Source organism: Pygoscelis adeliae, unplaced genomic scaffold, assembly GCF_000699105.1.
Source record: "Pygoscelis adeliae isolate BGI_AS28 unplaced genomic scaffold, ASM69910v1 Scaffold267, whole genome shotgun sequence".
Classification (NCBI taxonomy): domain Eukaryota; kingdom Metazoa; phylum Chordata; class Aves; order Sphenisciformes; family Spheniscidae; genus Pygoscelis; species Pygoscelis adeliae.
In genome coordinates, this window is record NW_008825150.1 from 2,000,940 (window position 1) to 2,026,556 (window position 25,617).

Here is a 25,617-nt window from a genome sequence, read left to right on the forward strand (position 1 = left end):
GCTCGTGAAGGAGGGCTGCTACCCTGCATCTCCAGGCACAAAAGGGTGCGAGGGAAGCTCCCGGGAGCTGAGCGAGCCAACCGTGTATCACACGGGAGACTTTGAGGACTGGACAAGAATTACTATTGTTATCCCCAGGTCGCTTGCAGCCAGGTACTGTACATTGTAAACCAGTGATGCCAGTGGTACTCATGAATTAGCTGCCTCTTCTTTGATGTTACATTAGGAAAAAGTCACAAGCTGTGAATAAAAGCAGTGTTAAAAATTGGCAGATCTGGGAAAAATATACTGTACTCTCCAAAACAGGGAGAAGCTTTCCATTTTAAAGGTGTCAGAATGGTTTATAAAATTAAATTACAAAGCAACAAGGAACCCAGAACATTTTAATTTGACATCAATCTCTTCATCATGGTGCTGTCTGTCTTTATGCCTATAAGTTAGGTCAGAGGCACCAGAAAGAGAGTGATGAGTCACTTGAAATAAATAAGCCGTTTGAACAGGATTCATTTTACAGTTACCACTAGGCAAAGAAACCCTAGAAGGGTACTTGAGTTGCTGCATAATGTGCTGTGTCATTGAAGGCGGCCGGGACAGCCGAAGTCAAAGGAGGGAGGAATGATAGGTGTGCTCCTCTGCGAGCGCGACCTCAGCATTGGGTTAATACAGATGAGAAAACATCCGATGGTGGAAGATGCAAATAAGGCTTGAAATCAGGAGGCTTTTCTCGATCTTTCTTGGATTTGGCTGAAGTTTCTCGCTCGCCTCGCTCGCTGTCTTACACTGTCAGTAAACCGCCCTGGTTTGATTTGCTGCCTGCACCAAGCGCTGCCAGCACAGCTGGCAGCCAACCCCCGAGCCCCTGGCCATGCCCCCACTGCCTCCTGCCTCTCTTCCCCGCAGGGAGCCATTCTAGTGCTGCCCCCGGGTTTCAGCTCCATCATCCTGCCACGGGCTCCTCATCCTCAAGCCCCGGCACAGATTTTGAGTGTGTGGCATATTGTGCAGCAGGGGAGACAGTGCCTTTGCCGCAAGGAGCTGAAATAGCAGCGTGTTCCGTAACAAGTTTATCTTTTCTTCAGTAATTAGCCAATAAAAGCAGGTGCCAAATTGCACAGATCTGACACCAGCTGATTTGATTTACCCAAAACAAGCAGTGCAGAATCAATAGCAGCAATCTGTTTGTCATTATGTTCAGTAATGTGATCAGGAATAAGAAGCTCATGCTAATACATTAAAAATGTAAGAATTGCGAATATGATGAGAGTCTCGGTGTTATGGGTCACTTTGGAAATCATAGTTCATGGGTTACCTGGAAAGCATCCCGTTTCATCAGTTGGTACAAAGCACTAGCATGATGATCACCTACTTACCAAATCCCAGTGCACAGCAGAAGAAAAGCAATAGGTTTATTAAAAGGAGGATCTTAGTTAATCCATTGGATTGGCAATGAGATCTTAAATTCGTTCCCGCCTCTGGAGCTCCTATAAAATGATTTGGCTAAAAGTTAAAGACTGAAAATTAAAAAACAAAATATTTTTTCTTCAGATTTCCTATGCTGTGGGTCAGCTGGAGTAACTTAGTGTAGGCTCACCAAAGTCCCCAGAGCAATTTCAGTTATACATGCTAAGGATTAGATCACTGTTTTCCAGGAATTTCATGTTATCATCCAAGAATAAAAACTTTGTATTTCTGTCCACATGTCCTGTAGGACACGTTATTTGCCATTATTTTTATGAAGTGGATGATTTTTCTTGTATCCAAATTACTTGAAAGTTTTTTACTCAAAATTATACGATTCTGTAATAAACTCTGCATCACTGCATTATTTAAGTACCATAAGAAATGGGGTTCTGGGATTTTAAAATGTAATTAGCAGTTTGGGTTGAACTGAGTAGTGAAAGGCATCTGCAGAGTCACATCTAACCATTCACTCTTGTTGATAAAACCATGTATCTGTTCTTCGCATCACACTGGTAGATATGGGCCAGAGAAGTCAAAATACATTAAAAAAAAAAAAAAATCTGGAAAAAATATCCATAAGTGGAATTGCACAAACTGTAGGCTGTCAGAAATATTTTCTAGGCATCCATTTGCATCTTATTTGCAAACAGCTAATTTAGGAAAAGCTTCTTTTAATCTTAAACAAAGAGCACATGAAGTATGCAGTAGGTATTGAAGCTGAGAATAGTAATATTGTGCCTTTCATCGTTGTTTCTCTACAGTAAGACTCGATTCCGCTGGATCCAGGAGAGCAGCTCCCACAAGAGTGTGCCTCCTTTCGGCTTAGATGGCGTTTACATTTCTGAGCCTTGCCCCAACTACTGCAACGGTCACGGGGACTGCGTCTCGGGGGTCTGCTTCTGTGACTTGGGCTACACAGGTAAGACAACATTTTTTAGGTGGGATTACAGTAAGCATTGGCTGAGTTAAAGCTGTAAATCTAGCATCTTGTTTTTCCTCTCCCATATTCTGGAAAAATATATGATGACATAAATTTCATGGGCTGCCAGCAAGACTCTTCTCATTTTGTTAAATAAAATTCAGCACAGGCAAAACAGAGCAGCTGAAGGCAGCTGACACCGGTGATGTTTCTGGCAACCGCAATCTTTGAACATCACCATCTGTATGAATGGGGAAGGGACTAGTGATAGAAGAGAAAACAAAATAAAATATTATAAACTAAGAAGTCTGCTTAAAAGCCTTTGGATCATCTTCAAAAGAATTGCTGCTGGTTTTGAGTCCCCTGGCCATCAGATGGCATGGGACCAGGAGGGAACATATGTTCTGACAGGCCCTTCTGTGGAAAATTCTGCTCACTTGTAGTTTCAGGGGCTTTTATGCTGAAAGACCAAAAAAAAAGCACCAAACCCAATGAAAAAAAACAGTGATTGGCTCAACCAGTTGCATGCTGCACTCTTTTCAACCCTCTATACCAACAAAGCAATAAGCTAACATCTTTTGTTCAATTTGTTTAAAATGAAATAAAAGGATAATATTTTTCTGTTTACCTAAAATGCCTTATCAACATAAAGCGTGGCTGTTTTTCACCTAGTGAAATAAGCCATCTTAAAGTTTAGAGGAAGAAGGCTTATTCTGCCTATGAAAATTTATAAAGAGTGTTTAAAAAGGTACAATCCTGTAGTCAGGGCATTTTCATAGAAAAGCCCGGTACTTTCTCATATGCGGATGCAACAGAACCGTCTGCCAATGTACTGTATCTGACCTTTACTCTGTTCAGCACAGTTTCACCAAAGCATCTCCCATATATTTTTTTTTCTTGAAGCGTCACATGGAACCTGTGTGTCTAATGTGCCCAATCACAGTGAGATGTTCGACAGGTTTGAGAGGAAGCTAAGCCCTCTCTGGTACAAGATAACAGGAGGTCAGGTTGGGACAGGCTGTGGCATGCTCAGCGACGGAAAATCTCTGTACTTCAATGGACCTGGCAAAAGGGAGGCGAGGACTGTTCCCCTGGACACCACAAATATCAGGTCAATCCTCAGTGCTGCTTCTCACAATTGTCTGTGTATTCATGTTGTCTCCTGTCTGCTATTACAAGTGTAGATGTAAGAAGGTGTGAAAAGTTTTTCTGGTAATTGCAACTTGTATAAGACATTTTAAAGCCAGAGAAATTACTTTTTTGTTCATTCTGTTGTACTACCTCCTTTTCTTGAGAGGGAAAAACTTACATTAGAAATGGAATGGAATAGCAGCATAGAAAATATGAAGTGTTTATCCTTCTGAGAAGATGGTTTGCATTGTATTCTAGATGGACAGGCAGAAGATGTGGTCTTGAGACTGCACAAAACCTAAAATTCTGCCCATAGCTGGACAGAAAAACTCCCTTTCCCCCGACTGCGCTGAATGGCAGGCATGCCGATGGCGTAGCAATGAGCTGTTGTTTACTTGCCAGATGTTGTGAATTAGTCCACTTGTCAGAAGTGCAAAAAAAAACGGAATGTGAATTGTTCCTGTGTAGTCAAGAGGCTAACAAGCCTTCACCTCTCTCCCCGCTACCGCTGAGTCCTGCTCCGCTGGCAGCAATTATCTCTCAAATTGTCTTATTGATTAATGTAATTAAGATAAACAAAGGGCTGTTAGTTCTAACCATTATTTAGCCTGGAGTTTGCTGCTGCTTTGTCCAGTCTCATGAGGGATCTGGCACCTGAAACCTTGCCCACCCTACAATTATATCAGTTAGCTTAATAAAAGATATTTCTCCTGACAAATACTGCTCCAAGAGTAAGTAATGCCGTGATTTGCTGCATTATTTAATTTGTGGGATCATTCAGCAAAGATTGGCCACAAGTTACTGCTACGGCTCTCCAGCTCAGACAAGTGGTGCTCCTTAGGGCAGTACGGGTGCTGCGGGTTTTGGGACATCCTTAGCTGCTCCCTGGCACTGAGCAGCACAGTACCACCTGCCTTCCCTCTGTCCCCTGCGCGTCTGACAAATTCTCCTCTGACAAATATGTGAATTATTTATATAATTATGTAAATTACTTAATAATTAAATTAACTAATTGTTTGACAAATACGCTTTGGGCAAGTACATGTTTACACTGGAACTCTGGGAAGGTCTGAGCACTTCTTTTCTGTTCCACCGTCTTTTTAAATCTCATGTTATTAATCCTGTGAAGTGTAATATTGGAAGTAACAACATCATCAAGAAGCCTATGTTCAAATGGTATTTTTAAGTTCTTCCTTCATTCCTGGAGAAATCTTTTTATAAAAGAAAAAGATTTTCTTTAGCTTTAAGATTACTTTGAAACCACTTTTAACAGATATACATATTTATAGCTTTCCATTTTTATAGTTTGAACCATTTAAAAAGCCAAAAGAAGTTTTAAAATGCCGAGCAATGCTCTTTCTTGACTTTTTTAGTCTATCACTACTTCTGCTTTGTATGAGAACTTGGTCATCTGATGTCTCAAAACTGCCCCAACAACATAAATGGCCAGAGGGACACCTGATAAGAGCAACTAAGACCCCTCTTCTGAGCAGGTGCTCACCGTGTGAGCTGCTCTCCTGCTGCGACTGATCATTTTGTCAAAATAAACCAGCATTGAATTTTTTTATAAGCATCACAGTGAGCAGTTTAACTTCCTTGAACAAGTCAAGTTTGACACCACGTCCCTGGGCTGTTTGCTAGACAGAACAAAAGCACCGGTCACCTCAAACACAAATGGGACTAACATGGATTTTTCAGTTTCTTCAGCCACACATCTGCTCAAGGGTAGGATTCTTCTCATGCAGCTTGACCAGAACATGGACTCATTAGATTACAGCAATTATGCCAGGCTGCTTTTATGGTCAAAGGAAAGAAACAGCTACATCAAAAGGGCAATGCAACTCATCCTAAAATAGGGTTAGCTAAGGCCAGTGCTTTGTCTTCTGGAAGCATGTTTTTTTGTCATTAATTACAAGGGAATCTGGGTTGGTCATGTAAAACTTAGACATCCAGCCTTCAGACGCCGTGCTTAGAACAGGTGCATCCCACTTTAATGTTTGAGACCATCTGTAACATTAACCGGGTCTTTTTTCCTAGAAGCAGAAGCAAACGAAGTTTGTGAGAGTGTGAAGGGTTAACTGAAAGACCCATACCCTAAAAAGAAAATAATTCTCAGCCTTGAAATTTTTTCCGTTATGGGAGCTAAAACTAATGTCACTTGAAAGAGAAGATTAGAGGGAAGCACTTTTTCCCATTTTGGTATTACATTTTGCATTCAGTAATGTTTTGCATAGAATTTGGTTATCTTATTAGCGGTCATATTAGCACAGTTATCTTTTATTTGTGCATGGGTTCTTTGGTTGGGGGGGGTTGGTGACTGAGTAAACAGCAGGAAAATATGCCTTGAAAGACATACTGTTAGAGATGTGGATTGAGGGTTGTGAATAGGAAGCTGAAACTCCTGCAGTAGATTTTTAAGCTTCTTATTTTTCAGGTTAATAGTGTTTTCCCAGACCTTTCAAGATCTTGTTTCATTAAATCAGGCATGGAAGAGCAAAAAGCTGAAAAATATTGCAAGATATTGAAGTTTTATTTTCAGTCTGAATTCCTGCAGATCTACCTATGCATATTGCCTATCATCTTGCTTCAGTTGCAGCTTTTTGTACGTAAAGCATAAGTTTTATGTAAGGAATGTGAAGAATTTTTGTTCTTTTTCTGTAAGAAGTACAAAGGCCCTTCTCCTCCTCACCCTTTTCTTCCCAGAGGAGCAGGGTCCATGGGGCTCAGTGCTCCCAGCCCGTTCTGCTCCAAAGGGGTTGAGATTTGCCAGCCCGAGGTGTGTGGTGCTGCTCAGGGAAGCAGCTCAACAGGGCACCACCAAACTCAGGTTTCATGCTCAGAGCATTTACAACTAAAGCTTGCTCCCTGAAGCCAATGATTGTAAACAAGCACTCGATGTTTAGCATATACACTAAGTGCTATCATAATCTTAGCTTTGTTTGTCCTATCATCTCCTTATTCCTTTATATGATTGACTACACTTTTTTCACAGACATTAGGGGAATGTCCCATAGCACTAAAGAGAGCTGTAAGTGTCAAAATTCATTTCACGCAGACCATTTTTTGCCCTACACTTTAGAAACCCCCTGGAGTCTCTCCATCCCTTCCCTTTTGTATGGCCCAGTGGCTCCAAAGGCACAATTTCACCAGCAATATTTCCATCCTCCTGACTGACAATACAGTACCTGGATGCATCTTGGTTACTGATGAGCTACTGCCTCCCATTTTGATGGCCTATCCCTTATGATGCTCTTCACTATCTGTTCAGTGAGAGCATTTGCAAACAGTGCCTACCTAGCAGCAAGATAAAAGTCACAGAATATATATATTTTTTCCAAGAGGTGACATCTGGCTTGTTAGCTGACTTGGCTCCTGTCTGCGTTACAGACTCCATTGCTAATGACTGTGCAACATCCCAGAGAGCTGTTCTGGGTCAAATGTTTATGGATCAGATGGGCTGATTCACCCTTCTGCAGAACGGGGCTTTTTTTGTCTTTTCTTTCTGCTTTTTACCAATCTTTACATTTGGCAAGCATAAAAAAGAATTTCATGATGGAACTGTAAATCTTTTCACCTCTGAGACCACTGTCTAGTGCTTTATTGCCTGAATACTGTCTCAGACAGCAGAGCTGCAGCAAACAATAGGACTTACCTGGCTAAATAGTGTAATACTGTCAGCCTGTCTGTTCTTGAGCTATCTTTGGGGTTATATTATGAATGAGACTGATGAGTTCTTCTGGCTTTTCCCAGTCCCTATGGATATACAAAACACCTCAGATAGGAGATACCAATTTCAATAACAGAACTGGAGTGCGGTTGGTTTTAGAATCGGAAGATGATTGTGACATTGTGTAGGTAGTGGTGGGTGAGGGAAATTGGAGTCCTATCTGCGTCGTACTGGCTCTGGCTGTAGTCCTGTGGCTTGTCTGTGATGTTACTGATGTCACCACAAATTAGGACCAAATCCTCTAAAGCGAAAAGTGTTATCCTTGTGGGGAGTTATTTGAGTGACAAATCAAGCCTTGTTTCTTCACACAGAGACACAAATTCACCTTGAAAATATGTATTTAAAATAAAGAAGCTATCTACAAGCAATAGAATTAATGAAGCCTGGTTTCCTTTAGATTTGTATTCTTTTTTCCTCCAAAAACTCTGCTTGGCAATAATCCCATCTCTCCCTATGTTGGTCCCTGAGGACACCCCCAGCACAAGGGACAAGCAGTTGCTTCCCAAAAACATCACATCAGTGAGTACTCCAATATTTATAACACTACAGGCAGGCACCATCCTAAGACAAAAACTGGCTAGGAAACAAGAAGGAGAATGGCATCACCAACTTTTAGCATGCAAAAGCTCAGTGTGGGGGGGAGTCCAGGTTTCCTGCTCTGTTCAGGCACTGTTTTGGGTGTGCAATGCAGACAACCTGTGAAGAAGGCATAGATGAGGGGGCAATGGCATTCTCAGTCATCTCAAAGGTCTTTACATTAGTTATGACCAGATAAGACTGAGACAGATGTCAGAGACATGCAATGAAATTTGGTGAGTAAGCAGCAGGACATTAATTAAATTGCTGTTATATAGCACAATAGTACACATCTAAGAGGAAATGTAAACTACTCTGATACCACAAAGTCACAATTAAAAATATCAGTTCAGCAAGGGTACCAGGGCATCACTGTAGATTGGGAAAAATATTGACAATATTTTGTAGCACAAGGATGGGATAATTATTAATTCAAATATAGCTAGATAGGAATGTTACAGGCTTAGCCAAAGTTCTGTCAATAAAACCAGCAACACTTTCTCAAAAGGATGTTGCGGCTTTAGAAGGGTTGCAGAAAATGGTCATGGGAAAAATCAAGGACATGAAAAAACTTTCATGCAGAGAGACAGATGAAAAGGTTGCCATGGTTTACCATAGAAAGGAGGAGGAGAAGGCAGGGAAGTGATAAAAGCACTGACTACAGGGAAGGTTGCAAGAAAGGCAGATCAGGAACATTTTTTTTTCCCCCATCTCATGACGTGAGAACAGGAGGATGAAATCAAAATGTATAGGTTCAAAATCAAAGGGTCTACTTCACAAAATGTCCCACGAACTCTTTTCACTGAAAATTGTTTACATCAAGAATTTGAGGACCAAAAAGGGATTGGTGGTTTAGTGAGGGTTTAATAATTTTATTAAAACTCTAATATTGTACTTTAAAGCTTAAACCAATTTCCAGTTACAAGAGGCCAAGGTCAGATCTGATGTAAGGAGCACATTTGCCTGCTTTGGAGTTTTTCCATCTTTGTGTGAAAGAAGGAACTGCTAAAATCTGATACTCAGTCCAACAATACATTTATTAGGCACAGGATCAATAAACCACATCACCTTTTTCTGTCTTGGGTCCTCCACTGTTTACTATGGCAATGCTTGATTTCACTGGGAACATCACCTCATCAGTAAGCCTGGAATAATGACCTAACTGAAAATGCCACATTAGTTAAGGAAGGAGAGTTATCCTGACTGATCTTGCGCTATCAGAAGATAATTTCACTTCTCTTCTACCCTGATTTTTTTAACAGGCTAGTTCAATTTTATGTACAAATTGGAAGCAAGGCTATTGGTAACTCCTGCAACAGACCAAGAGCCAGGAATGAAGGTAAAGCTTCTTTTCCTTATAATAAGCTTTTTGCATTTTGGGTCTTCTACAGTGTTTTTGCCTTTTACTGCCTTTACAAAATCAAAAAGATTTTTTTATTTTTAACATAAACCCATTACCTCTTCAGTTTTTATAAATGGTGCAGAAAACTATTTACTTTTGTTCCACATTTGTATTTATAATTATTTCCACCAAACCTAATGGTGATCTGTCAATAGGAGTAAATTTGTTGGCGCTCTGATGGTTTAAAACAACATTTACAAGGAGAGGTGTAATAGCTTTTATTAGGGTACTTGATAGTGTTGGGAAACAGGTAAATTTACAAGTACGGAGGGCTTTCTTCAGGTCTGAAATAAAAGGAATAAAATTCAAGTTCACGATAAAGTGGGCAGCCTCCATTTCCGACCTGAAGTAGAGTTGTGTGCCTGAAAACTTGTTCAGCTTCTCAGCTGCACCAGTGGGTCTAACTAAAGATTGCCTTCCAACCCAAGCTCATACATGATTTACCTGAAATGCAAAATTATAAAGCTGCAGCTGAAAATATATTTAGTCTAAAGAAATTCATCTCTCCCAGCTGTCTCTTATTTTACCCACATGCTTAGAGTTATTGGGGCAGGAGGCTGATATTTGTGTCTGGGAAGGATCGGCAGAGTGTTGGGAGCAGAATTCCCATGTAAAGTGGTCTAGTTGCATGAAGACAGATCACTGACATCTGGTAAATGAGAAAACCTCATTTTCCTCTCAGTATAAATCATTTAACATCAGTGGACTGCTTCCTGACACATGGCATTTACATTGATACTGACTCAGAACTGTCATCTTTCAGCACAGATTACACCGAGGGTTTGATTGTCCTCACATTTGCACCAGTATAAGACACAAGAAAATCCATTATCTTTGAACGTACTCCAGCATAAAAGAATTTTAAGAGAAGAAATACACATAAGCGCTTCTTTCTTCTATTATCCCCTGTGATGAGCTCATAAGTGACTTCACAATTGTGCTATGTCCTAGTGTTTGCCATACTGTTTGTAAGATATGAAGACTATTTTAAATTATCTAAATATTACTATAATTAACTTTTAAGGATGCTGGGCGCTTGCATAGGCAGCATGAGCATTGTGAACTACCCATATTGGGAGCCCAGCTATCAGAATTACAACTTAGTGTCCCACACAAACTGCAAAGATATCCAATATGAAATAAATATTGACTATATTAAGAAAGTCACATTATTCCTACGGTTTCTGTGGTACAATCATTAGTTTCGCTGAGGTTGTAAAAGATTTGATCCTTTGAGTTTGGTGAAGACAAGCAAGATAACATGTGGCAGCTGCTAAGCCCACGTCACCTTTGTGGTAGGACTTTGTCCACATGCTCCTGGACCAGGAGATGCCAAAAGGGTAGGGGAGATGCCAAAAGCGGCGTGCACTGGACGGGGGTTGGCAGCTCCTGAGTATAGGCTGAAGAGTTGCCCCCCTTTGCTCTGTACAGTCAGACTAACTGCCTTTCTTAATTTTAAATACAGGGCTTGTTGTTCAATACACAAATGATAACGGGATCACCTGGCATTTGCTGCGAGAGCTGGACTTCATGTCATACCTGGAACCCCAGGTTGTTTCGGTAGACCTGCCTCGGGAGGCCAAAACCCCCGCCACTGCTTTCCGCTGGTGGCAGCCACAACATGGTAAGCAACACCATCCTAAAAATTCATTAAGCAGTTTTACACAACCCACATGTCAATGTTTCTCAGTATGGACATGTTCTACGGAAACCTCAGCTTACCAAAAATACAGTACGGTGAACTGTTTGGGTGCTGTAAGAGCATATTTAGGCTTTCCTCAGTCACACTGCAGACGTGATTTTCTTTTATAGCACCAAGCAGAACAGTGGGCTTAAGAGTAAAATTGTTTAAGAGCTAAGTTTGAACCAAAGATGCTGAGAGATAACAGAAGGGAGGGGAAAATAATATTACACAGAAAAGCCTAAATAAGATTGGAGGATTTACCTGAGTATAGAGTGACCTGGGATGCAAAATGGCTTACACATTTTATCTCACTTTTTCTCTGTTTTGGAAGAGGAGGCATAACTTGGCCTTGAATCTGCCTACCTGGTGGCTCCCATCTCAGTACTTTAATATCTCCACACTCCAAAACAGGACCCCCATCCTCTGCCACTTCTGGTGTCCCAGCGCCCTGCTCCCCTGCCTTCTGCTGCACCTCCAAATCCCACTCAGCCACTTCCCACATCCTCAGCTGAAAGTAAAACCCTGGTGCTGACAGATACCTACAGCCACTGAGAGAGCTCCCACCTTGCGCGGGAGCACGTTACCACTATTAAAAGTGTCCTGATGAAGTGTCTCGCCTTTGTGCAAGGCAGCAGCTCCTGGATCCCTGCAGGAAATACAAGTTGATATTCAGAAATATAGCAAAGTACATTTTAACAGCAATTCCCTGGGGAGAAAAGCACAAAGCTTACGTTCAGGTAATTACGGTATGCAGCTTCTTGGATATCATTTATCAATTTGATGGTGGTTTTTTATTCGTACATTTTCTTACAATGTATGTGCTGGAGTTAATTGTCCTCACTAGGCAAGAGAGTAGACAAGGCAGGAGCAATGTGATTTAGTTAAGAAGCCAGTTCATATGGGAAAAATGCTGAGCAGCCACTGGTGCACCATCGTTCTGCCACGATCGTTTGCACTGGTGAGTGGTGCAATGTCAGACCTGTTGCTACCTCCCTGTGTCCTGCCCGTGGTCGTTTGCTCTGGGGACTCCTGGATGACATCTGTCCCTGCTGAGAGTGGTCACTCTAAGACCACCTGATGGCAGTCCTGTGGCTCCCAGTAAGAGGGAGATTTTATGACTGGAGGTTGAAATACCATCTTCCATACCAGCGTACATAGGTGACAACCACTGCTCATTACAGATATTAACTCCTTTATAGATTGTTGTCTGTCTGCCATAACTGAGTGCAGAGTTGCCCTATCAGCCATGACCCATGTTCCTCATAGTGGCAAGACAAAAATCCTGGCACATCGCTATGAGCTCACAATTTATTGTCAAGACTTTCCTTCTGTGAGGGCAGCGATTGTACAGTAAGATGACATTTTCAGCATGCCAGTAGAAAGGTGAATTGAAATGAAGGGCTGGAGGAATGGTCTGGAGATGATGGTGAACTGAGATGCCTGTAGGCTGGAGAGCAAGAGAAGAGAGGTTTCCAGGAAGGATAAGGTGAAGAGCACTTCTGTGAATATCATCTGTATCAAGAGCCTTCAGCATTTTCTTTAGTGTACTATCCTTTTCCATACAAAAGGTACTTTGGGAACCAGGCAGAGGGCTTTCCGATTTAGTGTGGGGAATGGCAGGAAGGTTGTGACCCATAAAATGAAAATCCCCAATCTAGGGGCTCAGGGAGTGTCTCATTCAAATACAGGGAGAGCATATGATAACAAAGGCACTGAATCTTGAGAAATTAAGAGGGAAATACCTGTATTTATCTGAAATAGAAACATACTCTAGAGTCCAGGTTCATCCTTGAGCAATGTTTTGCCAATGGACGGGGGTTCAATATGACCAATGTCAGTCTACATGACTGTGCACTGCTCACTGGGATACGGGCATAAAAACTAACTAACGGGGACTCCACTAACCTGCACATTCTGCTTTTTATAGGGAAGCATTCAGCCCAGTGGGCTTTGGACGATGTCCTTATAGGGATGAATGACAGCTCTCAGACTGGCTTCCAGGATAAATTTGATGGAACTGTGGATTTACAAGCAAGCTGGTACAGAATACAAGGAGGTCAAGAAGACATTGACTGCCTGTCTATGGATACAGCTCTGATGTTCAGTGAAAACATCGGTATGTGTCACCAAACATTGCTACATTTGTATGCACCTATTTTATAAATTATTTATGGGTCATGTTTTACAAGATGGGAGGTATACACAAATTCAAGTATATAGTAATCTGCAGGGAAGAGAAGGCTGAAAAAAGGTGAAAATACAGATAACAAATTTGAGTGACAGTACTGAAAGCATATGCATAAGGTATACTTTTTTTTGTTGTTTTTCTCTCTTTTCTTAGGAAAACCTCGTTATGCCGAGACTTGGGACTTCCATGTATCAGCCTCCACTTTCTTGCAATTTGAGCTGAGCATGGGTTGCAGCAAGCCATACAGCAATTCCCATAGCATTCACCTGCAGTATTCTTTAAACAACGGGAGAGACTGGCACCTGGTGACAGAAGAGTGCGTCCCTCCAACCATCGGCTGTCAGCACTACACCGAGAGCTCCATCTACACTTCAGAAAGATTCCAAAACTGGAAGAGAATTACAGTCTACCTCCCACCCTCAACCAAGTGAGCACTGCTCTTCTGGCTTGATGTAGATTTTGCTGATCTAATTTGAGCAAACATCCCCCAGCTTGGGAATTTTCTGCATGTCTTTTAAATTATTAAATGTCTGTTGTCACGCCATCAGAATTTTAAATTTCACTTCAAAATATTTCATCAGATATAATGTGAACTGCAGGAACTGAAGGAAGTAACAACTTTGGATGAGTGAATTCTTAAGTCTTGCCTATAATCTATGGCAGCAAGAACAGGAATGCTAAACCAACCTTTTCTAACATTTACCCAATAAAAAGCAATAATTAATGCACTCGCCCATCTTTTCATATAAAAGTATTTTCTGTCATTGCACATAAGTTATAATGTTATTTGTCATCCAAGATTTAGACATGTTAATTATGACATTCCGCAAGTCAAAACGCATGTTACTGGCTGTGTCACCTCCACCCATTTGACCTGGAGGAGAGCTCTGCCTGCCTCCTAGTGATATCACATTGGATGATGTGGCAGATATGCTGGCATCCGTCTTTCTGAATAAAACCATGCTCTATTTTAGAAATAACAGATGCCGATGATAACGCTTACCATTATTCTGAATAGTTCTGTAATTCATCAAAGCACCCTACACATTACCTCTGCGAATTTCATCACCCAGAAAATACGGTGGTAAAAATGGACACACAGTAAATGAACTGGGACTGGGGTTCACATCTTGGTTTCTAATTCCATAGTTCACTCCAGAGGACCATGCATCTTCTTCCAAATAATCTTCTTCACAAATATAATGATATCCTGATCCTGTCAGTGTCAGAGGGCAATTCTCTGTGTTGTTCCAGGATCAGCTCCACAGCACATTTCCTGCCTGAACAAATCCAACATCATCTAACCCACTGTATCTTGACAGATTTTTTTTCCAAAATACTTTCCTCATCTGAGGATAACAAGGCAGTCAGCAATTACAGCAGTGTGTATGCATGTGCATGTTTGTACATATATAGTCATACATTGTTATACATATATATACTAACATATGTAATCATTATTTTTCTTTACACAACATTTAGTATAAATGAACTTTCATTACTTCTTAGTTTACTGAAGCAATTATATTGTTTTAACTCTGCTAGCAACACGTGGAGCTGTTGAATGCTAATGTAGCTAATATTTCCTGCTCAACCACTTTGTTGACCAGCGAGAGTCACAGCAATGTTGACTTTCTAGGTTTTCACTTTGGGCATCTTCCTTTAGAGTCTGCTGGAATTTTGCCTGAAAACTAACCTGAGAAATTGAAACTTCCAGTTTCAACTGGAATATGAGTCTTTTCCAAATACAGAGTCGTGCTTATTAATATGCTTTTGTTGTCCTGAAGTCTATGGGATTTTCTTTACTATTTAGCACTTTGTGGAGCAGACATTTTGAAGCCTGAAATACATTCACTCTGTTTTTTCTAGCTCTCCCAGAACACGGTTCAGATGGATTCAGTACAACTATGCCTCTGGTGTTGATTCTTGGGCTATTGATAATGTGGTCCTGGCTACAGGGTGCCCCTGGATGTGCTCAGGCCACGGCATCTGTGATGCAGGTCGTTGTGTGTAAGTAGCAACCTGCTTAACCTGCTTCATAGAAAGGATGTTGTGTTTTATCTAGGCCAGATGGATAACACCTTTTCCTCCCAATTTGTTGCTAGGTGTGACAGAGGCTTTGGTGGTCCTTACTGTGTCCCTGTCATTCCTCTGCCGTCTGTCCTGAAGGATGATTTCAATGGTAACTTGCATCCAGACCTTTGGCCTGAGGTCTACGGTGCTGAGAGGGGAAACCTGAATGGTGACACCATCAAGTCTGGAACAGCTCTCATTTTTAAAGGGGTCAGAGATTACTTACATTGAAAAAATGAATAAAACCCAGTAGAGTTAAAAACAGAAAGTAATTTTTTTGTTGTTTCCCCCCATATGTTTATGTCAAAGTCTTTAGGCTAGAGTTTGACATTTTCATATTTCTTGCCTTTTCCTGCCCTAAATATGCACCATGTTTGTCACAGTTGTTTTTTATGAACAAACGCGTTTCGTCTGTTTGTTGGCTATTACTTTCATTTGTGGTATAAAGTCCTCCTTAACAACCAAAGGAAAAGAATGAAACTCTGCGGCTGAGATTCTTGAGGCCAAGTGAGTGATTTGGAAATACGGTACACATTACAATCAATGGGGTTTGTGTCTTGAAATCCCCTGATTGGTTTTTGAGTATTTTGAATAATACAGATTAGTCAGCACAGTAGTCTATGTAATCAATGTTTATGTAGTTAGCCTGTGTTTTACTTAATTCTATCATTTTGAAGTTTTCTAGCTCTTTAAGGAATTTTTTGTTAATTACATGTTAAAAAAGGCCAGGAAATATCATGTTTTCTGAACTTCTCAGTTCTTCAACAAAGCACATAAATAGAAAGACTTTTGTTCACATAAACACATAAATTTTAGGCTCACACATGAGTCTTCAATTGACACTGTGGGTTCAGGTGCCCTGAAAAAGCAAAGTTTAATAACTTTGGGTGTAGAAATGAATTCTTTAGAAATATTTCTTTGCAAAACCTTGACTCCAGTTCAACCTCTTTAAATCATCTAAATTACAAATCACAGGATGTGAATTGTCTAAAACTTGGATTGGTTGCTCCTGCAGGTTGTTCCCCTAGGGGAATGGGTCTGACAAAGAGGGAAGCTCTGTGAGGTGGAGTTTGCAGATCTCTGCAGAACGGGGACTGGCTCTGGCCCCAGGATCCACACAACACTGAGCTCATCTACAGAGATGGACAGGACCTGAGGGGTCACTGTGAGGTTTCCTGTCTGCGTCCTTTCCATACTGCTCTAAGTCAAGAGGTTGCCCCAGAAGAGAATATCTGTACAAAATATTTTTTGAGGCACAGGAAAAAGCTCCTAGAGAGGAGTCTTCCTGCCTGGAAATTAGGGTGCTTGGCTACTATACAATTTGCCAAAAAAGTAGGTATGCTAGCTTGGACTCAGTGTCCAAGTAGGTCAGCTACAGTGCTTGCAGATCAGATCACATCCCAGTGGTTCAGAGCACGAGCTGAATGAGCTGTACCCGTGTCTGCACCTGATCATGTAGCTGTGCCTCTGGTGGTGGCACACCCCTGTGTCTAGCCCTTTTCTGTTACTGTGGCTCACTTTGCCAAGGCTAACACTATCCCCATTTTCTGCCTGGGAGAAGGTGTGGGACAGAGAGCTACCTCTCTCACAGCCACCAGCAGTCAGTAACAGACAACATCCAGACAATAGTAAGCTGCAGAGCATCTTCGATAATGGGAACCAAGATTCATACTGTATATTCTGTATTTGCAGGAAGGACTGAGAATGCTTGTTTCAAGAGATCTAGACTGCACTAATACCGTGTACATCCAGTTTTCGTTTAAATTTATTGCCAAAGGTAAGATCACTGTTTATTTCCTGTCACTTCTCTAGCTTTATTCATACATAGTAGCATCACAGAAAAGAATATGGATTTACGTTTTCAACTTCACTGTACATGATCCTCAGTTTACGGTAGATAATATGGGAACTTGTTTTGAGATTCTGCATCATCCCTACCTCGCTACCAGCCTACATGGCCACCTGTGCAGTAAAAGAGTAAACTGTGGTGGTATCAAAAACAGCAGAGCTAGTACAGTCTTTGAGCAGAAGAGAAACAAAATAGCTCAAGGTTTTTAGAGATTTTGCCGTATGTTGGGGAAAAATGAATTTTTCAGTTTGTAAAGTCATAAAATGGCGCCTATAGTAGATTACTTAAGGGACAGATAAGGAACTAGAGAGTTTTTCATTTTCAAGTTTCAGTCCACCGCTTTAAAAGCTCTTACCATTTGGCTTCCTAGTAGGTATCATAGAGATGACTAAAACCCCATAATTCTATTTAATTGTGTGTGAAGAATAGTCAGACTTTGCAAGCCAAGTTTACAAGTTGGTGTAACAAGCTTGAGACAGTTTCTCTAGTACGAGCACGTTCAAGCCAATGATTCGGTCTTACCCTGCGCCAAGCCCCTGCCCTCTCTGGCCTTGCAAAATAATTTTATCCCAGTGAGGAGTGACACAGTGGAGAACCACTAACCTGGCTGAGCATTTGCATCACTCCCATGCAGTCTCAGAAATTTTTCCCAGCATTGCTTGTAGAACCGGCACTTCAAGGCTGAACTTTCAACATGCAAAAAGCCCTCTCCCTTTGGTGGAAGTTGGAAGATGTTCATAGCTTCTGCGGGAAGCTCAGCACCCTGGGACTGAACTCATCATTTGTCAAAGAAAAGTGTGAAAAGAGTTTTGATAAATAAATCTGAGCCAAATTTCTGTATGGGCAGGTAAAAATGTAGCTCTTTCTGAATTAAGTTTGATTCCCTTTAATAGGCATTTAATCATATATATTTGGCTATTTATTACTATTTTTAAGTACTTTATGGAAAAGAGAGAAAACAATAACAGCCAAAAACATAACATGCCCCAAAACAATAACACGCCCAATACTTCATGTTTAAAAGCAAAATCTTTGTGAAGACTTCTTTTACGAAACTATGCCTTGGAAACATTTCTACATATGATCCTTGCCAAAATATTAAAAAATATGATGAGTAAAAAATCATTCTGTAAGGCAGGAATAGGCGAAGGCTCAAGCCTGGATTTTGATACTTGACCCACAAGAGGAAAAGCAGTGAAACTCCAGGAGAAATCTTTTCTCATTAAATCTATATGGCTTGCTAGCCCTAGGCCTGGATCCAGGACTTACTCCCAACAAGTTCCCTAATGTTGAATGCAAATTAATATAGCTGGGCACATCTCAGCTTAAGCGTTAAGAGCAGCATGTTGTTTACTGTTAATTGCCACAGGTAAGCTGAAATCAGCTCCTGACTGCAAATGTCTCCTCCCTGCTCTGTTCCACATGTGGTGGTTGAAGAGAGACTTTGTGTTGGAGCAGAGTGGGGCAGGAGCGTGCACAGCAGGTGCCCTGGCTTCAGCGAATTTGGTTAATTTAAGAGCAGAACATGGGAGAAACTTGCACAGTAACACACAGTGAGGCAGGGATTAAGAAACTGTCCCTTAGCCCTTTTCTGCTGCTAGTTCCTGCCCTCATACTGAGTTTTCAGGGAACTGCCATCACTTTTCCTGCACTATGAGGGGAGTGGAGACCGTAAATTTGTCTGAGTGAGAACCCAGCTCAGAGATACCGTCACTCAGATGCTGATGTTTCTGGTCAGCAAGTCAGGCACAGGCCAAATGTACACTGGGGACTGAGCTTGTGCAGGGTAACCAGCATTAAGTGCAAGTGCTGGGTTCTAATCAGCATATGTTAATACACAGGGCTGTATAGAGCCTTTATTGACTCTTTAAAGCTTTTAGTAAAAAAAGGAGGAACTGGTAGTCAGAAAATGTAAATTTTACTCTCAGTTCCACTACTGATTTTTAATCCCAGAATAAAGCACAGAATATCAATTTGTTGTTGTTGTTAAAACATGCTAATAAAGATCTTCAGCGCTTTACATCAATTACATGATTTCTGGGCATGAATATGCTCATATCAGTGTCTGCAGTCAGAGCCATGGACTATAAATTTGTGAGGATAAGGACTGTGTCTTTATCTGTGGGTGCTACAGATGATGATGACAATGTCTGGTACCTGGGAACAACAAGCAAATAAATACTGAATTACTGAAAAATGTCTGTGGTAGAAGGAGCTGGTTTGTTCTAATCTAAAAATTTACAACACTGGACAGCTTCTCATCTAAGTAAATTAACTGTGACCGTACATATAATGAACAGCAATGCAAATTTAGCCCCTAATTCGTTAGCATTTTGCAGACAGACAAGCAAGGGAAAGCACAGGAAGAGGTATATATATAACACACATATAACCTCTCAACAGCTTAAGTTGTTGTTAAAGCAATCCCATACTCTGTAATAGATGTCAAAGTAACCTAACTGTATTTACACTTGAAGAAGTGTTTTTGAGCTAGTGCTTTTTAAAATCAGATTATAATGAACGTAAATGCATGTCCTCTCTGCTGCAGGCACCCCCGAGAGGTCCCATTCCATCCTGCTGCAATATTCTGTCAATGGTGGCATCACTTGGCACCTGATAGATGAGTTTTACTTCACGCAGACTACAGATGTCCTCTTTATTAACGTTCCTCTGCCCTACGCAGCCCAAAGCAACGCAACGCGGTTCAGGCTCTGGCAACCTTACAACAACGGTAAGGAAGAGATGCCCATGGGACTCCAGGTCCACACTTGCACAGCTCAGCATCTGTAAGAGGCTAGATTTGAACTCAACAATAATAGAGACTCTTACATCATGTTTTCTTATATTTGAACTCCTTCAATTAAAATTATCGCAGGATTATGTTTACTGTTCTTACAAAGCTGCTGTATGCTTTAAAGTGAAAGTACGTTAACCTAATACCCCTTGACTGCGTGCAGAAGACTATCAGCTTTGGTCCTGGAGGGACTGGGAGATCAAGCAACAGCGATAAAGTTAACTTCACTCAGGTTCTTCTCGTTATTTCTAATGGACCTGATTCTCGTTTACACTGAGGCCCCATTAGAATGCTCCAATTATACAAAAGTGTCCCAAGTGTAAATGGGAACTGGGCCTACCTTGCTCAGAATTAACTAGGCATTAAAAACCCATTTAGAAAGAGTATGTAGTGAGCAGTTAATCTTTTGATTAAATTGTAAGGGACTGTAGAAAACCACAAGAGGAACGCAGCTCATTCCTCCTGATTACCAGAGATGTGCCAGCTGAAGAAAGCTCTCTTCTGCTCTCAGTTACTCTGAGTACATCTCTTGCAGGAGCTGACATTAAGGGCTCTAAAGAATTCCAGCGATCATTTAGACACAGTGATACAGCAAAGATTTATTCCATGCAGGCAAGTGCCTAGTGCACCTCTAATAAAAAAGCAAATTCAAACCCGGTCCTAAGAATCCAGCTCCAGTTCATTCTTCTGATGGGTCCTGCCTAAAACATTTAACTAAACTTTTCTTGCAGACATTATCCTTAAGTAGGAATTTCATTTAAAAGAAGCCATTTAACTTTCTCTGATCAACACAAAGGCTTTTAGATAGATTAAAAAACCAGTTACACAAGAGATCTGGCAATCTAATCCTTCCTCTGCAGTTTGAAAGCACCAATTTTGCAACACATTTGAATTCATAATCCATTGGAGAGAAGGTCTCTCAGAGTTTCTTTTTCTCTCGAAGAGCTCTTGCCAGACAAACACAGGCTGCTGAGTGCAAGGAAAAAGGTGCAGAATGAAATAATCCTTTTAGGCTGCTTGGGCTCTACAGCAACTGCTCATCTAGATGATTCTTAATTAAAGAAGACATTGATGCTAGAGTTTCGAAGTAAATGTGATTTAAACAAAAGATACTTGTTCAACACAGGTTTTTCACTCTCCAGTTCTGTGAATTCTGTAAATTTTAGAGGAATAAAAGTTAATTCTGTAGGGTCAGACTGCAGAGCAGTATGGGGACTATTTTCATGGAAAATGAAAATAGTGAAGCCACTCCTTTAGCACCCTCTTCTCAATGTAATCCATAAATACTGGCTACTATTCTGCTCTCTGATAACAGTAGTATTAGGTTTTAATAGGAATGTTCCCCTTTTCTTTGTAGGCAAAAAAGAAGAAATCTGGATTATTGATGACTTCATTATTGATGGAAATAACCTAAAGAATCCCATGATCCTTTTGGATACGTTTGACTTTGGTCCCAAAGAGGATAACTGGTTTTTCTATCCTGGTGGAAACATTGGGCTTTATTGCCCATATTCATCTAAGGGAGCTCCGTAAGCATCTCTCAGCAACACGTTAGCGACTGTGTAATAAACTGAGTCTAAAGTACCCCTTTCCTTTTTTTACAGGGAAGAAGATTCAGCTATGGTATTTGTTTCAAATGAAGTTGGAGAACACTCCATTACAACAAGGGATCTAACTGTAAATGAAAACACTATAATCCAATTTGAGGTACTTGTCCTCAGAAAGTTACTTTGCCTTTTGCTTAGAGAGTTCTGTTCTTTCAGGTTCTGCTCTTTGGTGTATTAGCCCAGCTGTTATGATTGCCAAGCAGAGAAGTCTGTCTAATTTCCACTGTAATTGCTTGGATGCTACTTTCTCCCGTGTGGGTGTATCATGAAGATTTTAACACAGAGATAAAGGAAGTTTCTGCTTCAAAGTCTTCTAATTTCTTGCCTAAATTACTACTTTGTCCGTGCGTATATACTTGCACTGATAGCATTAAAGTCCATGTCCTATGAGTTGGAGAGTGACCACTGGCAGACAAGATGATGAACACCAAAATATAATGAAGGTCTAGATTGCCACTTCACAACCTGCTCAGGATACGTGTGCAGCATTTTCACGAGCTGACACAGTGAAGAGCTACAACTTCATCTGTGACAATAGAGATTCTTTTTTCCTGCATGCTGGCTTAACTGCCCTGGTTGTACTTTCTCAGAGAGCCACGGCTCTGCTTTCGTTTTGCTTCTGCCCATGCTTTCATAGAGGCTCTAGTGGAAGCTGTTCTTTGTCCATGATGGCCTAAATTCATCCCACTTTAGGAAGTTATCTAAAGCTCATGAATAAGGAGCATAATTTTTTGTGCTTCTCATATAGTCAGTGGAAACAGGCACCCCAATGACAACAGATAGTCTGAACTAAACTGTGTTTCTTGTTTATCCGAAAATCTAAACTGTGCATTGGCTAGGGCAGCTACTGGTGAGAGTAACCATTTAGCCTAGTATGTATTAGTTTAGAGGGATCATTATATTGTCATTAAGAAATTGTAAAAGAATCTTGCGTGTAAATTGCCATGACACAATTACCAAGTTGCTTTTAGCAAAGATATAGCAAGCTGTAGCATTAAACAGTAAATGATACCAGTTTATAAAAAATTACTCAAATAATACTAAGGGTTTTCTAAGAAAACTAGGTTTAGCTGTGTACTCATGCATGCTTCAGTTTGTCATGCAACTAATTCATAAATTATTGAATGCAAACCATTTTCTGTTTTAAAATATAGATTACAGCCTGTAGAACAAAAATGTTTGAGGTCACTTTAAGATATTCATAAGTCTTCAGAGCATTAACCTCATAAAATCTACATGCTTACTTCCATATGTGGTAAGAACATTGTTTTCAGCTCACGTTTTTGAGGACATTAGTATAAATGAAGAAGTTATGTATAATGCAGTAGAGTTTCTCTCTGTGTCTCAAGAGTCAAAAACTATATTGGGTCAAGCATCTCTCTAAGCTTCCAGATGAGTAGACAACCCTTCTAGTCAAATGTAGGTTGATGGGACTCATGTGCACTGAAGAGTGATGAAGGAAATTTGACGTAGGATACATTTTCAACATTCATGCACAGTTTTAAGTATTACTGGGTTTTAGAAATAAATGGATTTTCATTACAGAGTAGTATGTTGGACAGACACTTATTTTCTGCTGCAAAGATATGTAAAAACCCCAGAATGTTTCATAGTTTTAGTACAGGCTTTGTATTTCATCTGCAATGGGTTTTTATTTATTGCATGGTAAGTATAGTTACCATGTTAGTTTACCAAATAAGTTACATCTTATTTTATATGACAGAGTCATCCTGTAAGGGAACTAATTCCTCTTCTTTTATATAAGCAATTTGAAACTAAAAGAACATCTTAATATCAGTGTGAAAGAAAAGCAGACTAATTTGCACTGGGGACGTGCAAAAAATATGTCTTAAGAGGTCTCAGATTCTGTACAAAACATAATTTTATATATTTTTCAGTAGTAGAACTGCTGTTCATGTAGGTTTTCTGCCTTTTCTACTGTTCTCTACATCAAGAATCTTGTAAGTTGAGAACTTTGACACTGCCAAACTATATTTTGGTGTGACATTGAATCTAAATGCAATCCAGCTATGATACTCTTTTAATGCTGTCTCCTACGGCTTTGCCGCTATACGTGAGCAAATGGGTAGTGAGTATGAAAGCTGAAGAACATATTGAAGTGATACAGCACACATGCTGTGGCATAAGCTTTTTTGGGGGGAGGAAGTGTAACACAAAAGAGGACCATAGTGCAGCTCAGCAATTTAAGAAAAAGGTTATGTTTGCACATTTTGTTTTAATATTTCTGATTTTTAAAATGCACATTTTTTTGGTGCTGTGATTACTTCAGTCCCTGCCAGAGGACTGCAAGAACTGATGCATTTGCTCCAGCAACATTAGCAGCTCTCCTTTGGGATTTTGTCTAATTAACTTTATGGTTTTCTCTCAGTAGAAGTAGTTGGGGATTTCATATTACATTCATTTTATGATAAGCCAGAGCACGATATGCCCATGGACAGGTAAGGCAATGTGCGACAGTTCATGTTCACGTGCATGCCCTGAGTGCATCATCCCAGTTGTTAAATTAGTTCCCAAATCACCATTTTCCTGGGCTAAATAATACCGTACCAAACGGGAGAGGCTGACTAAGATGAAGAGTGATTAGGTGTCCCACAGCCTGCCCTATGTCATCTTCTGCATTTCATGTCTTGGCCCCCAGATCAATATCGGCTGCACCACTGATAGCTCCTCTGCCGACCCGGTAAAGCTGGAGTTCTCACGAGATCTGGGGGCGACCTGGCACCTGCTGCTCCCCTTGTGCTACAGCAGCAGCAGCCACCTCAGCTCCCTGTGCTCCACCGAGCATCACCCAAGTAGCACTTACTACGCAGGCACCACCCAGGGCTGGAGAAGGGAGGTCATTCACTTCGGAAAGCTGCACCTCTGTGGGTAAGTGTCCAGCTCCTATTCCTGCCCAGCTGCTTGTTGGTTTGTTTTTATTTCTGTTTTCCATCCAAAATGTTCTCCCAGCACAAGAGCGGCCCATAAGAACTGCAGCACTAGAGCAGACCAGATGACTAGTTTTTCTCTGCTTTTTGTCCTGAATGTCAGTTAGTGTTCAGAGGATTCGCAAAAATATGTTGTGCCTAATGCTAATGTAGAATAACCACAGATAATTTCCTATTTATCCATATATCTATCTAATCGGTGACATTTTTATGGAAGTGGGTTGCGTAGTAAAATGAATGCAAAACTGACTATCTTTAAAGCTCTTTCAATGCTTTTTACTGCAGTGCATTAGCCACTTGAATTCATCAAGGATATTCTTGCATGAAATTTGAGATTCATTAGAAAATGCAATAAAATGTGAGCTAGTATAAACTTGATTCTGTTTCAGTGTAAGGAAATGGACTGATCTGAATATTCGAGGTCTCTTGTAGCTGCAAAGTTCTCTCATTCTAAGAAATTAACTGCTGCAGTCACTCAGAAACTTAAAGTTTGTGGAACAAACCAGATTGGATGATAACAGATACGTAGTATAGAAAAACAGTATGTGCTAGCAGGCATAATAATATGTAACTTTTCAAAGTATAAAACAGTACTGTTTACCTTTTCAGGGAAAACTGTCCTCTAGCATCAACTCAGTTTATGTAAAAGATCACATTAAGGATTAAACTGTAGCACGTATGAATGAAAATGAGCTATGCAACTATGAGACTTTATGAGTCTATGCAACTACAAGTCTATGCAACTATGAAACTGCTGCATGCAGTGGGCCCTCCACTAAGTAAGTGGCCCCATATGTGCCCCTGAAAGTATGAAAACACCTATATAAATGATGAGAACCAAGTTTGGAAAGCCTGGATGTTTAATAATTTAAGAAAATGTTTAAATTTTAAACTTGAATTTTCTGGTTTATGACAGTTAACATTTCAAACATGGAATAGGTAACTGTGTCCTGCAGCAGCTCATTTGTCCTTCTGGTTTTGCCCAAAGGAATTATTTCACCCTTTACCCAACCATCAATGCATCCCTCCAAATGAAGATTTTGACTATGCAGACTCTTAATTCATTTAAACCTTCCAGTTATTTTGATTTAGTCCTCTGTTCCTGAGTGTTTCTGTCCCATTTTCCCTCCTATTCCTCCCCCAACACGCCAGGCCAGAAGCCAATTGCTGACAGGCAGCCAAACTCAGCAGTGCAGAGCAGCTTCCATGGAGCATTCAGTGCCATGAAATTCTTGGGCCAGAGGGCTGAAGGGGGATT

General features: G+C 40.6%; 1 protein-coding gene across 1 annotated transcript in view; it reads left to right on the plus strand.

Annotated features, from left to right (window-relative positions):
* RELN (reelin) overlaps positions 1 to 25,617 on the plus strand; it is a 305,627-nt gene that overhangs the window by 237,314 nt on the left and 42,696 nt on the right. Inside the window, exons 30-43 of the mRNA XM_009328375.1 lie at positions 1 to 153; positions 2,223 to 2,380; positions 3,284 to 3,491; positions 9,077 to 9,153; positions 10,682 to 10,840; positions 12,828 to 13,016; positions 13,242 to 13,515; positions 14,958 to 15,098; positions 15,194 to 15,371; positions 16,854 to 16,938; positions 19,559 to 19,741; positions 21,162 to 21,333; positions 21,409 to 21,511; positions 24,071 to 24,300. The exon at positions 1 to 153 is cut by the window's left edge and continues 24 nt beyond it. Of these exons, the coding sequence (XP_009326650.1) occupies positions 1 to 153; positions 2,223 to 2,380; positions 3,284 to 3,491; positions 9,077 to 9,153; positions 10,682 to 10,840; positions 12,828 to 13,016; positions 13,242 to 13,515; positions 14,958 to 15,098; positions 15,194 to 15,371; positions 16,854 to 16,938; positions 19,559 to 19,741; positions 21,162 to 21,333; positions 21,409 to 21,511; positions 24,071 to 24,300 (2,310 nt within the window). The remainder of the gene's footprint in view (positions 154 to 2,222; positions 2,381 to 3,283; positions 3,492 to 9,076; positions 9,154 to 10,681; positions 10,841 to 12,827; positions 13,017 to 13,241; positions 13,516 to 14,957; positions 15,099 to 15,193; positions 15,372 to 16,853; positions 16,939 to 19,558; positions 19,742 to 21,161; positions 21,334 to 21,408; positions 21,512 to 24,070; positions 24,301 to 25,617) is intronic.